Source organism: Marmota monax, unplaced genomic scaffold (genome assembly GCF_021218885.2).
Source record: "Marmota monax isolate L192 unplaced genomic scaffold, Marmota_monax_Labrador192_F-V1.1 WCK01_AAM20220418_F8-fsc00070, whole genome shotgun sequence".
Taxonomy (NCBI): Eukaryota; Metazoa; Chordata; class Mammalia; order Rodentia; family Sciuridae; genus Marmota; species Marmota monax.
Window position 1 is genome coordinate 8013353 of NW_026692116.1, and position 15053 is coordinate 8028405.

The 15053-nt window shown below is 31.2% G+C and overlaps 1 protein-coding gene across 1 annotated transcript in view; it reads right to left on the reverse strand.

Moving 5' to 3' along the window:
* Positions 1-15053, reverse strand: part of Dpyd (dihydropyrimidine dehydrogenase) — an 822495-nt gene that overhangs the window by 606267 nt on the left and 201175 nt on the right. Inside the window, exon 6 of the mRNA XM_046462335.2 lies at positions 3392-3588. Coding sequence (XP_046318291.1) covers positions 3392-3588 — 197 coding nt within the window. The remainder of the gene's footprint in view (positions 1-3391; positions 3589-15053) is intronic.

Consider the following 15053-nt stretch of genomic DNA (forward strand, 5'->3'; position numbering starts at 1 on the left):
GTAGTTAGTAACTGGAAGTGAAAAAAATAAATAATATTATGCTTGAAGACTGCATGGTGAGAAGGAGGATAAAAGGATAGAAAACAGAGTTTGATAGGAATAATTATTGCCCATGTTTGTTGTGCTCATGAAAACATTTTTTCTTCTGTATTATTTTAACAATTTAAGTCTTTGAAATTTTTTCTTGTGGCAACCATAAATCCTTCAAAACAGTCAGAGAACATGAAAAAAAAAATGCCTTAGAATGCTCATGTTTCTGTGCATGGGGAGAGATAGGGATTTAATTTCATTTTGTTGCATATGGATTTCCAGTTTTCCCAGTACCATTTGTTGAAGAGGCTATTTTTTCCTTCAATGTTTGTTTTTGGTCCCTTTCTCTAATATAAGATGACTGTGATTATGTGGATTAGTCTCTGTGCTCTCTATTCTGTACCATTGGTCTACCAGTTTATTTTTGTGCCAATATCATGCTATTTTTGTTACTGTTGCTCTGTAGTATAGTTTAAGGTCTGGAACCCTAAGTACATGTATAAAGACATGAATGGTGTGAATATACTTTGTATACAACCAGAGATAGGAAAAATTGTACTCTATATGTGTAATATGAGCTGTAATGCATTCTGCTGTCATATATAACAAATTAGAATAAAACTAAAATGAAAAGATGTGAGATAATAGAGAATGCTCATGTTTCTTATGTGTAATAGAATTTACTTACAACTTCCTATACTTTCTATTCTTTTAAAGCAAAATTTTCATGTTTTTTTTCAGAAATTTTCTTCATTATTGGACAGTTACTAGCTTTAAATTTGTATTATATCATACATGTTATTAGAGTATTTCCTATTAAATAAATATTTACCCAAAAACACATTTTTATTTATTGACAAGCAATATGAAATGCAATAGATATGATGAAAACACTGAAATATTTGAAAAAATGAAGCAAAGGACAGTATTGGCCTGACAATTCTACCTAGCACAAAAGCCATAATAAAAAAAATATTAATTTTAAATTAGAAAAATTAGAAAGCATGGGTGTATGTACACTATACATGCATAGTTAACAATCTCTTAACAACATTTTATCTTGAATATCATGCTTTCAAGTCCTTTCAACACTTTTAAATTCATGTTTAAAAAAGAATACATGTTTGGGAAAAAGCAAGATACTGAATATTTAATTAATTTGTTGAAGTATAAAAAATACTTAATTGATTGTATTCAATACAATAGGGATTGAATGCTGGATATCTTTAACTAGTGATTTTTTTTTAAAAAAGTGGTTGTGATACTAAGTCACCAGGGATGAAAGAATCTATTTGGATGCAAAGGAGATGGAAAGATAAAACCTGACATCACCTCTTTAAGTAATCGATTTCAAATACAAATCTAATTTAATATTTTTTAGCCACTTGGAAGATACAAGAGAATGAAAGGCATCTGGAAGTAGGAAAATAAATTAACAGGAAAGTTTAACAGTTTTAATTCTGGCTAACTTCATATCAGTTTTTATAATTCATAGCAATGACACAGAATACTTCTACCATGGGACAGTACACATGAGACTGATTAATAAGCATTTCATATTGTCTTTATACTGGGAAGAATCAAAAGCAAAAGAAAGAAAATAAAATTTTAAAACAACAACAACAAAATACACGTTTGGTTACTAATACAGGGCAGTCTAAAAATATACAGCAAATATAGACAACAAAGTTTTAGTGCCAATTTGTACAATTTAGTAATGTCTATATATTTGAGTGAAAAATAAATATAGAGATCTTTAAAACTATAATCATCTACTAAAATTGGCAACACATAATAATTCACAAACATGCCTGTTTTAAGCTTTTTGAAAAAATGTAATTAAGGGGCAAAGAGATATTAACTAATCTACAAGGTTATACAACAATTAAGCTTACATTTTTTAAATTCACTCACATACTTCCTGTTGTGTATGACTGTGGAAAAAACTCACAATACTTATACATAGATTGTTAATAGATTTTTTCCCAGTTAATAAACTGTATTAAAATGACATTTTAAAAGTTGGTGTATATCCTCCACCAAAATAATTCATTATTTTATTTCCTAGAAAATTTCATAAAATATATGCAGTCTCTTAAAGTTGACAGAAAAAAACATCCACACAGAAAAATACTTGCTACTTGACAATTAGGTTATATGCTTCACAGCCTCTCTAAAATGTTTTCCTAGTATGTGATACTTTGTTTGATAGCTAGTTTTATATTAACAGCAGCTTAAATATCAATATTTATATCAATAAATATACCAAAATATTGTATAAATAAAACAAAACATCAATAATTTCTTATTATGTTGGGTTAACTGATATTGAAATTTGTACGTTTACTACCACATATTTATGAATGTCAGAAAACATAAGAAACATCACAAACTTTAGTCATAATGTAATTAAACTTATTTTATGATAATTAAACAGGATAAATTATTGTCTATCAAATAATTTTGTAGCCACAAAAATGTAAAAATGTTAAGTTCATAAATAGATATTCTAAATGGTCACATTACACACTTTGAAAAAATATCATAAAAAATGATTATATACGTAAGGAATATCCACTCCTTACTCCTTACTAATAATGCATTTTATTTCTTTATGATAATAAATATAATACATATCCAAGATTCCATTTACTTTAAACAAGAACAATAAAAACAAAAAACCCTCCATTTTTAAAGCTTGATTAAAACACTGGAAAGTCACTCATACAAAGTGAACATCTTCCATTTCTATGTATGAAACCATCTGGAATTAAAATGACTATGTGAGTGAATCCTACCTTACAATAGTAATACTAGTAATATTTTAATATTACAAAGCTATTACTTGTTTAGACCCTACAAATATGTACATTTAAATAGAACATTTCTAGGAGATTCTGAGAAAAATTATAATCAAATGCAAGACTATGGATATTTTACACTGAAAATATGTGAGTAGGACATGTTTATCTAGACAACAAAATTAATGGTCCAATATGCTATGGAGCCAGGTTTCCCTCATTTATAATATCCATGATTTTCAGATATACTTCCATTAAAGAAAAGATTTTCAGGGATAGAACAATAATTTTTCTATGGTTTGTTCCTATAATAAAAAAATGTTTTCCAGAAATTTGTCTCAAACCCACAGAACTAGACAGAGAAATACTTAAATATTGCTGAAAGCCAACTGCAAATTTTAAAGTAAAGAACATAATCAAATTTTGAGCATTTGGAATAAGAACATTTAAAATGCCATCTGTGAGCTCAAGTTTCTACATGACTATGCACCAACAATATTCATAATTGTTTTACTGTATCATTTTTGACATTACAAACATGAAATAAATGTAGGCATTACCTTAAACCACCAACATATTCTTGTTTTTCAAATATAGTGATGTCAGAGTAGCCTAATCGAGCCAGAAAAGAAGCACAACTTATACTGGCAGGACCAGCACCAAAAAGAGCAATTTTTGCAGAATAGGCTTCAGGCATTTTTTCTGGGGGTAGCAGAGAAGGATTTCTGATCTGTGGGATATTCATCACTTTGAACACCTATGGAGAAATCAATTGCCATGATTAAAATTTGAAATTAAATTTTACATTCTCAAACACATTTTTAATGCTTCATCTCTATTAGTGTTTTAATTAGCAATGAACATTACCTTTTTAGCATAAAAATGACACATAAGTTATATTATATGAAGTAGATGAGAATTTATGGCCCAACTCTCAATTTTTGAAATTTCTTTCTAGAATTTTTCCTCTAGAAAGAATTTCTGATTCACCTTCCTTACTCCTACCTCTAGGTCAAGTTAAGATGCTCATCCTCTGAGCTCATCCTCAGTACATTTTTTTATGCCTCCAAAATAAATACTTAACAACCTATGTGTGCATGTGGTAGGATTCTACGTCAGTAGTAGAATGCTAGTTCCTTAAGAAGAAAATATATATAAGCACATTACCAACACACTATCAGCAGTTACTACCAATCTGGCACACGGCAGATAATGAGAAAATAATCTCATAACATCTATTTCTGGTTATAATAGATTAGTTATTGAATAATAATATTTTAGAAATCCGATTAAAGCAGTAGAGAGCTACTGAAGTAAGGTAGACTTGGAGCTGCCAAGATCTCAGAGAGAAAGTAAGAGCAGAGAAGTTGGATGGCAGTCTTGGAGTCACTTTCCTCTTAAAGGCATTTGCCACTTCTTGGCAGGAAGAGGAAAATCAAGAATTTTGAAGAGGTTCACACCTCACACCAGCAAGAGAGATTTTGGCAATGTTCCAGAACTGGAAAGAGACAATGTTTGGGAATACAGGATGCAACTTATAATATCTGGATTTAGATCAAAATGTTGAGGCACAGCAGAGAAGAAGAAAGCTAAGAAAACAGAAATAGATGAATACTTGAACTAGTAAGTGTGTTATCCAATATAGGCCTAAGAATAATTATGATCAATATGTTTGGAATATAAAACAAGAATATAAGCTTCCACTAAATGGGAATTTGAAAAAAATATTTAAAAATAGAAGAGAAAATGTGCAAAAATTGTATTAAAATTTTATGTATTAGTAGCAAATTTGACAAAGAGCAAGAAAGATGAGAAACTGGAAAGTAGGGCAATAAAAACAATCTAGGCCAAAGTATAGAAAGAAAATATAAAAGAAAACACAGAAAAGAACATCAGAGAGCAAAGATAAACCAAAAAGAGAGCTGATAAACAGAGATTTGAATTCCTACAAGAAGATGAAAGAGAGAATGGGAGGAGCAATATTTGAAAAGAAACCAGGATAGAATTTCCCAAAACTGAAAGGATAAGTTCAGGAAGTTCTAAAACATTAAACATGAAAAATATTTTTAAAAAATCATGCTTATTAACATTGAAGTAAAATTATTGAAAATCAAGGTAAGAAAAACAAGGAATTGAGACAACCAAAGCATAAGGACAAAACAATGTCAATAAACAACAACAAGAGTAATAGTTTTCCTCTCAAAATGACAGACAGAAGTCAGAAAAATATGAATTGATACATTGAACAAACTGAAAATAACTTATACCTAGACTTCTGTTCAGGGGAATGTCTTTCAAATATGAAGGAAGAATGAAGACATTTCCTAAGGGGCTTTGTTGTTGGCAATTAAAAAAAAAAAGAAAACCTCACGAAAAATAAAAGAAGTTAAGCATTCTTCACAAACAAAAATTACCCTAGATGGTAAAAGAAGTACAGAAAGGAATAAAGATCATCAAAAAATTTAAATATTGGAGTAAATGTACATTAATAGTGACTATAGGCAATAATAATGTCTATCACGTGGAGTTTAAGAAAAAAATAAAATAACACAAGGCATGAGAGGTTAAATAGTGAACATGTACAAGACCATAGAATAGTCAATGAAGTGATAAAATGACTAATATATATAGCCTATAAAGAGTTAAGGATACATCTTGTTTCTCTACAGTATCTACTAAAACAACAGCAAAAGAATATATAACTAGTTAATGGAGGGAGAGGATACTTAAAATAACATACTTAATTTACTCTTAGGAAAAAGGAAATGAATGAAAAAAAACATAAACAGATGTAGAGAGGAAGGAAAACAAAAACGAAATACTAAGATGGAGAACGTAAATATAAGCCTGAGAAATTACATTAAATGTAAATAAACTAAAATTCCAATTAAATGATAAAAGCTTTAAAAGCTATATATCTCAAATATAAGAAAATGTGTACTGTTAACAGAGGGGGAAAATTATACCATGCAAACACTAACCAAAAGAAAGCTGGTATATGTATGCTAACATCAGATATATTAGACTTTAAGGCAAGATGCATTACTAATATGAAAGACAAACATTTCATTGTAATAAAAATGTCAACCTACCAATAAGTCTTTACAATTCCAAATCTATAGGCACTCAATTACAATTTTAATTATACAAAGAGAAATTGATAGAATTAAAGGTAGAATAAATTAATCAGGACTGAGGACATAGCTCAGTGGTAGTGTGCCTGGCTAGCCTGAGTGAGGCACTGGGTTCAATCCTCAGTACTGCACAATGAAAGAAAGTAAAGAAAAGAAAATTAATTCAACATATCCTCACTATTCTCTTCTCCTCAAAACTTGACTATCAGTAAAAGTCACCTCTGAATAAATTCATATCATGTATAATTTTTTAATATTTGTAGATTACCTCTAAGGTTAGTGGCATTCAATAGATTCTAACAATAAAATTCTCTTCTTGTAGAAACCCAGGAAAGTATATTGAGATTGAAATACAGCTTCTTGAGTGTGAAGAATGTGAGACAGCCCTTTATGTCCTCGTGACCTCATCTGACATACACCACTAACTACTCTGAATAAAGTATGCTATTTAAAATATGCAAAGAACATTAAAATAATCTTTAAAAACTAAAGAGTTTTGACAACAAGTACTAAAAGGCCCAATTTCTCATCCTGAGGCAATAACTATTCTGATGAAATTTTGTCATTTTTAACCTATCACATTTTATTGATAATATACATCTGTTTTCTCTCTCAGACCATAAGAACTTCAAGGGCCCACACCATCGTTGAGCTCATTTTTTCATTTCTGCAGTTTTAATACACAAGCATGTATGTTTTAACTAATAAAAAGTTTACATTAGTAATATAAAAATTTCTTATTTCCAGCTATAATTTAGGGTTTTATAAATTATAAATATATATTGCTGTCCTTCCCTGTACTATTCAAATAGCACAGATTTTCTTTCATATTATTTGCGATTTTTATCTTTTATTTCTTCATAGGCAGACTGAACAGGGCGTTAAACTCTAATACTAAATTCATAAGTTATTTTAATGAAACATTAATAAAATTTTAGTTGCAATCTATTTACTAATTTTCCTAAGGTAACATTATACATACTTTTCTCAATAGATATTTACACACACATTTAATAATGATGAGGGAGAGATACAACTAATTTAATTAAATGCTTATTGTTTCTCATTCTGTTGACTATTCTTAGCTTTGTGAATTAATAATTAAAACTCTAACTTTTTCATGGTTAAATTTAATATTTAGAATGAACCTGATGTTTGAACAAACTTTAAAAGAAGATATAAGACTTTTTAAAAAAAAATCTTTCATTGCTAACACTTTTTACAATGGAATACTTTTACATGGCTACTTATGTAATATTCTAGTCTAAAAAGCTTATTGTAATGTGAAATTAAGGCATGATAAACAAGGAGAACAGGATTTATGAAATGTCTTCACTCATTTTGCATTCACTCCGAGGCCAAGAAATAGTTTAGTTTTAAGACACTAAGTACCTATGACATGAATTCTAGCTAGTGGTATGCAAATAAATCAACAATTATCTAATAATACATTCTATGTATACATTTTCACCTAAGAATATTTTAATATTTTTGAATGAAAGTTAAGCATTTCTTTAAAAGCTATGAAGTGCAAATATTGAATTAAAATGTTTATTGAAGTTTTTGCTAGAACTCAGTACAGAGTAGGAAGCTCTCAGGGGGTTGAAGGAATGAGAGGAAGCACACTTTTCAACACAGAGAGTACCACGGACATGCAGTGGATTTATATACTGGTTAGCCCCTCAACCCAAGTCACGCAACTTACAGGCTGCTCAATACATATTCAATATATGACCTTGCTCAATATACTAATCTATGAGTTATTTTTTGTCTGTTCTGCTTTAGTTTTGTTCTGCTTTTTGTAACTTTTTATTGCACTAGATTTTTTCCTTTAGTTAAAAAAAGGGGGTGTTTTAACACTTTTGGCATTGAAATTAGACCGCTGGGAGTTGAATGTTGACTCCACCATTCTCAAGCAACATGGTATTGAACTTTAATTTTTCTAGCCTTCAATCTATTCAGAAATTATAGAGTTAATAATTTCTATCTCATAAAGCTACTATGAGGATTAAATGAGCTGACACATGTAACATACCCTAGAAAAGTGCCTGGTCATAACAGCAAACAGAAGTTCTCGCTACACCTAGTGTTCAGAATACATGAGATAGAATATATGTAAACTCACACTGTCCAACATGGAGGCTTACTAGCCACATCTGATTCAAAATTAAAGTTAATTAAAATTAAATTAAATTACTCATGAGGCTGAAACAGGAGGAGCACACATTTGAGGCTACCCTAAGAAATTTAAGAAGACTCAGCAAATTAGTGAGAACCTGTCTCAAAATAAAAAACAAATAAAAAAAAGAAAGAGCTGGGGATGCCATCTAGGTGGTAAAGTGCCTCTGGGTTCAATCTACAATACAAAAATAAATTAATTTAATATTAATTCTTATATAATTTTGTAAGAAACTACCAAACTGTTTTCCAAAGTGTCTGAACTTTTTGCATTCTCAATGGTGATGAATAAGAGTTCCTGTTGTTCCACATCTAACCAGTAGTTAGTATAGTCAGTGTTCTGCATTTTTTGCCATTTGGTATACTCTGAATGTGTCTCCTCAAAATTCATATGTTGAACCTAATCACCAATGTCAGGAAGAGAGGTCTTTGGGAGCAGACTAGATTGTGAGGCACCTTTGAGGTGATTAGGTCATGAGAAGCCCTCCTGGATTAATTTCCTCATTAAAGAAGCTGAAGAAAGTTACCCTGACCTTTCCACATCTGTGACACAGGAAGAAGGCTCCATTGATGGATTAAAAAAGCAGCCCTCACTAGACACCAACTCTGCAGGCACCTTGATCTTGGATTTCCCAGCCTCCAAAACTACGATAAATATTTTTTCTGTTGTTTATTAGCTATCCAGTTTATGGCATTGTGTTATAGCAATCTGAACAGACTAGGACACCATTCTAATAAAATAGTGGTATCTCACTGTTGTTGTTATTTTTTTTTATGACATATGAAGGGCAACATCATTTCACATCCTTCTTTGCCAACTGTGCATCTTCTTGGCCCATTTTTTTTAACTCAGATTGTTTCCTTACTGTTGGGTTTTAAGGACTCTGTATTTCTTAATCAGATATGTCCTTTGCAGGCCCCATTATGTTCACATTGTCTTGAAGAGCATAAGTTTTTGATTTTGATAAAGTCCAGGTTACCAATAATTTCTTTCATAGATTGCACCCTTGACATTGTATCTAAAATGTAATGCCAAATTCTAGACATCTGAATTTTTTCTTATGTTCTCTTCCAAGAGTTTTATGCTTTTGCCTTTTACATTTAGGCCCACAATTCATTTTAAGTTTTGCAGAAGTGTGTAAGATCTGTGTCCAGTGGGTTCAGCACCACTTGTTTTTCCAACATATTGTCTTTGATCTTCAAAGACAAGTTAACTACATTTATGTGAGCTTATTTCTGGTTGTCCCATTCTATTCCAATGATCTATTTGTCTATTCTTTCAACATTACTACACTATTACTAGAACTACACAGTAAGTTTGCAGTCAGAGTCAAAATTCAAACTCTGTGCTTCTCCTTCAACCTTCTGTTGGCTAATATGGGTCTTTTTCCTCTCACAATAAGCCTTAGAATCCGTTTGTACATACCAACAAAATAACTTACTGATTAGGGCTGTATTGAAACATAGCCCAAACTAGGAAGAACTGACATGCAAAAAATATTAAATCCTTCATTTCTTTTATCAGAGTTCTGAAGTATTCCTCATATAAATCTTTTATTTACTTAGTTAGATTTTACTTAAGCATTTACTTTTTTGAGGGTGCTAGTGGAATGGAAATGCCTTTTTATTTTTTATTTCAAATTCTAAATTTTTATTGATGGTACTAAGAAAGTGACTGACTCTTACATATTAACCTTATATCCTGTAATCTCATGATAATCAGTTATTCTCCCATCATGGGCAATATCAAGTTGTTATTGTTGACACTTTTGGATTCTCTACATGGATAATTACTTCATTTGGGAACAAAACCACAAATTTTTTCCTTCCTTACCTATACACATCTTGTCTTACTGTGTATTATTTACATTCATTTTAATTCTTCCTTTCCATACAAATGTTGTAACTCTTGGACTATTTTAAGATTATTTTGCTTTTTTCATCAGTAGGGTTTAATAAACATTTATAGAACCCTACAATAAAAAAAGTACAGTGTTGTAGAAAAATCATAAGGAAGCCCTACAACTAGCCGAAATATCTAGTTGGAGGTTTCTTACAAGGTTTATTGCTGTGAAATTGTGCCCAGCTGCCCACAACAGACACTGATTATCTATTAGATACTCTACTAGGGACTTCACTTTTTTTTTACACTTAATGGCATCACATACCATCTGATATTTCCAATAAGTTACAGACTAGTCAGTTTTGCTTTTCATACTGCAATCGCAGGGCACAATAGGGTTTTACCACAGAGTAGGCACTCAACAGGATTTTGAGAAATTTCAAAATTACTGAACCCCAGTGATACGCTTTGGCAAATCAGGAAAAGTCACGAAAGAAAACAGCAATACCTTAGTGATAAAGAAGGGCAGCTTTTATGTGTGATTATGCTTTGTGAGAGCAATTTCAACTAAATTTCCTGACATGATCATCCAGTGATTCCTGACCTTTCACTCATCTAGAAGGTACATTTACTTCATCACTCTAAATTGACTTTATTAGCATTTTCTCTACAATTTTCATATTATTTCAAGACAGGGGAGAGATTATCTTGATTTTAAAAATGGAAAGATTGAGCTGCAGAGGGGAGCCATGGGATTTTTTCCCAACTCTCTTCACATTCTGGAGACAAAACATAATTTTCTAGTAGCTAGAAAGCAAAAAAGGATGTAACATTTTAAATGCAAAGGTATTTACCAATTCTAAAGTATAATTCTTATTTTTCTTACTTCCTAAAATGGTACATAAGGAAAATACACCTGAATGTTTGATAGCTATAATTCTTCCTCACTTATTTAGTTTGCTCCTGGTAACCAAACAATAGCAGAATAAACTATAGTGAAATCATACAATTCAGAGAAATTTCAGAACATCTCCACTAGCTAAAAGATAAATTGTAAAAGGAACTGCATTCCGCATACCTCTTAAGAGGCTTATCTTTTGGCATGTATTAAACTTGATTTCATTATAGAATAAAATAATTTCTGGTAATTCTTTAAAAAGGTCATTTCATCTGTGTAGGTCTAAAAGAAATCTTCATAAAAATACCATTTCTTTTTGCTGGTTTTGGTTTTTTGGATTATTTAATTGGTAGGATGATGGTCTGGTTATCTTTTGAATGCTTGAATGAAGAAAGATTGCTATTTGTGCATCCAAAAGTAAGCTACTTTAAATTATATGCTTCTAGTAGAGGCTTCTTTGTAATTTTCCTTGTAACCTGCTTTCTTTTGGAAAAGAAGTCAAAGCAAATATTGAGTAGACACTATTCAATGCATGCACCCTTTCAAAAGAAATATACTTAGACTTCCTGACAAGCAATTCTTTACAACAATTACAAAATGGACAACAAAAGTGGGAACTGTTATTCCTATATATTAGAAATGAGGAAAAATTCATGTTGTGGCAAATATTCAGTTATCAAAATATTAATATATTACTTTAGCTTTTAGCTCTATTTTTCACTTTTATTTTAAAAATTATATTTTATCCCTCTTCTCTTTCTCTGTTGGCTGTCTTTCTAGTTACCTCAGATGGACACAAATCATTTATATATAATCTTTCTTCTTTTCTGATGAACACCATAAATTTTCATGTGAAAAAATGAGTGGCTATGAGGCTGGGGATGCAGCTCAGTGGTAAATTAGCTGTCTAGCACCTGTGATGCCCTGGGTTTAAATTCAGTGTGAAAAAGAAAGGGAGTTGAGGGGAGGGGAGAAAAGGGACAGGAAGAAAGGGTAAGGTAGAGGAGGGGAAGAAAAAAGAGTAGAGTGGAGGGGAGGCAGGGCTGGCTACATCCCACAGTTGGTCATTGGAAGCTGTCAGTCACATCTAAATACTTTGTATTTAGGGTTAGGGATATAGCTTCATGTATGAGCACTTGCGAATCATACCCACAAACCCCAGGTTCAATTCCCAGTACCACAAACAAAAACGGCTTTTGACACATAAGTCATTTACAAACATTTTAAAATTTCTAAACATAATTTTGTTGCTGCTGTTTTTATTTTAATAATATTCCTATATTTGATTTCTAACTTAAACGGGTTAACAGAAAAAAGGAGTCTGTTTCTACTGATTTGAATATAATACACATTTATCAGCAACTGTTTCTGACCCAGTACGTGTTCAGTTTTGATAAATGAATACATAAAAGGATGCATTCACCCTGTATAAATCAGGTCCAGGAAATTTTATATATTTCTTAAATCTATCTAATAAACTTTATTCAAATAAACCTTATTACTTTGGAATAAGGCTATGATGTAATTTGTATATAAACTTATGAATGTTACATCTTTAAAGAGATTTTTTCTTTTTATCATTACTTATTTTCCTTTTCCCAATTTTTTTTTCAATATTAAAATTTTATTTCCATCTTAATTTAAAACCTCAAAGTCAGTTGTTACTAGTTTGTAGCCAATATTTAATTATATTCACCACCACATTTTGATGGTTTCTTTGCTTATATTTCTGCTTTCTCTTCCAGGTTTGTTTCCTTCATCCTAAAGAATAACCCTTAGTAGGACTTTACAGAAGGTGAATGTTAAATTACCTTAGATATAAAATGACTAAAAATACCATTACTAATGTCTTTACTGTTAAAGAAGAAATAAAATTCCTTATCTTAGACCTTTAAATATATCGTTCTTTTAGTCACTGACATCTGTTAATGCTGATGGGAAATCTGGGCTCACTAATAGTCCTTTGTTTTTAAAATAATGCCTTTCCTTTTTCTGGAAACTTTGACTCCCCTTTTATCTTAATTATTTCATAACATTATTTCTCTAAGGCTGCTTCTTTGCCAACCTCGTTCTGCTTTAGGAACTTTTTTTTTTTTTTAATGTATATCTGAGTCTTCCAAGTATCTTAACATCTGTATTGTAGGGCTCATCTCTTTGTATCCTTAATGTGTTCAGGTTAAACTTATCAGATCTTTTCTTTTTTCTTTTTTTAAGTCCAAATTTTAACTTTTGTTCTACTCACCTGCCCCCCCCCCCTTTTTCTACCTAGTACTAGTAAGAGAACCCAGGGGTAATATATACCACTGAGCTACACCCCTAGTCCTTTTTTTTTCTGGTTTTTGTTTGTTTGTTTGTTTGTTTTTGTTTTGAGACATGACCTTGTTAAATTGCTGAGGTTGTTCTGAACTTGTGATCCTCTTGCCTCAAATAGCTGAGATTAGAGGTATGCAACCACACTTAGCAAAATATAACTTTTCCATTGTGATTTTCCTTGCAGCCAATATTTCTAATTAACTTTTTCATAATAAACTCAATGTTGTATAGTTTCATCTTATTTCAGTGGATATTGTCTTGTTAATGTAAAGAGTGATTATAATATTAATTATGTTTCATTAGGATAAAATTATTTCTTATCAGTTGAGTCTTTTGATTATCGTTAATGACTATTCAGTCCTCCAAGTTGTTCTTATCAGATATTTTGGTCACACAGATAAAAAGTTGGCTGATACTGATGTAACTTATGTCTAGTTAGCATCAATGTTTAAGAATAAAAAAAATTATTTTACAAAACAAAATAAACCAACTGTTATGGTTTAGATGTGAGTCCTCCAAAATCTGACATGTAAGACAATGCAAGAAGGTTTGGAAGAGAAATGATTGGGTTGCAGCCTTAACCTAACCAGTAAATTAATCCCTGATGGGATTAATTGAGGGGTAACTGGAGGCAGGTGGGATGAGGCTGGGGGAAGTGGTTCATTGGGGGCATGGCTATGGGTATATATTTGTATCTGGTAAGCAGAATCCCTCTCTGCTTCCTTATCATCATATATGCTGCTTCCCTCTGCCACACTCTTCACCATGATGTCCTGCCTTCTATCTATGTATTGAGACCTCTGAAACTGTGAGCCCCTAAACAAACCTTTCCTCTCTACAATTGTTCTGGTCGGGTCCTTTCATCACAGCAGTGAAAAAGCTGACTAAACCATCGACCAAACAAAAAACTACAGGAGCCAAGAAATATTGTAGTTGCTCATGAAATAGAAAAACTTAACAACTTAAATTTCATGGTAAATTTAAGAAAACATATGCATTTAAATTGGTAATATTGGGCTAATAACTCAATTTTCATTAATTTTTTCACTTGGTTTTGAAGGTTATTAGATCTTATTAGTATAGATGAAACTATCAGACAAGGGGAAAATATGAAGTGAAATATAGCACCCTAATCACAGATGTGATTCATGTCCAGTTAGCATTTGTACATAGCTGCATAGCTTTTCCACACAATTTTGTAATATCTCACTTCAAACTGTACATAAGCACCCCCAAAAGTTTGTAAACTTGATAATATTTTTTTGTTTGGGACATAAGAAAACAAAGAATCAAACTATTTAAAAATTATAGTTGACACTAAACAAACTCTTGGTCACAAGTTAAGTGCTTTATTTAGTGCTTGACAAATCCTCAAAATCATCCTTCAAGTAAATGTTGTCATCCCCCATCTATATGAGAGTAGAAGGAGGCTCCATATAATTAATTAACTTCCAAAACTTCCATATTTTAAGAGGAAGATCTAGAATATGAACCTAGTGCTTAGGATTTTTTTCTCATTATTTCACAGTCTTAGAAAATGTTACTAGTCAGTGGTAACAGGCATAAACATAGACCCAGATTTTCCAATTCAGAGTTCACAGTAGGACCTATCACATACCTCACAACTCCTTGATTTTTTGTTAATCAAGAAAGTTACTATGGAGGAAATATCTGAAACCATGAGCCAAAATAACCTTTCCATCCTCTAAGTTGTTCTTCTTGGGTATTATGGTCACAGAAATGCAAAGTTGACTAACAGAGTTGATATTTTAAAAACCTGCTAAGAGTTACAATTACAGAAAAATTTTAAAAATAACTTTTGTCAGTGAGTCACCTGATTGAATCTGTAATTTCAA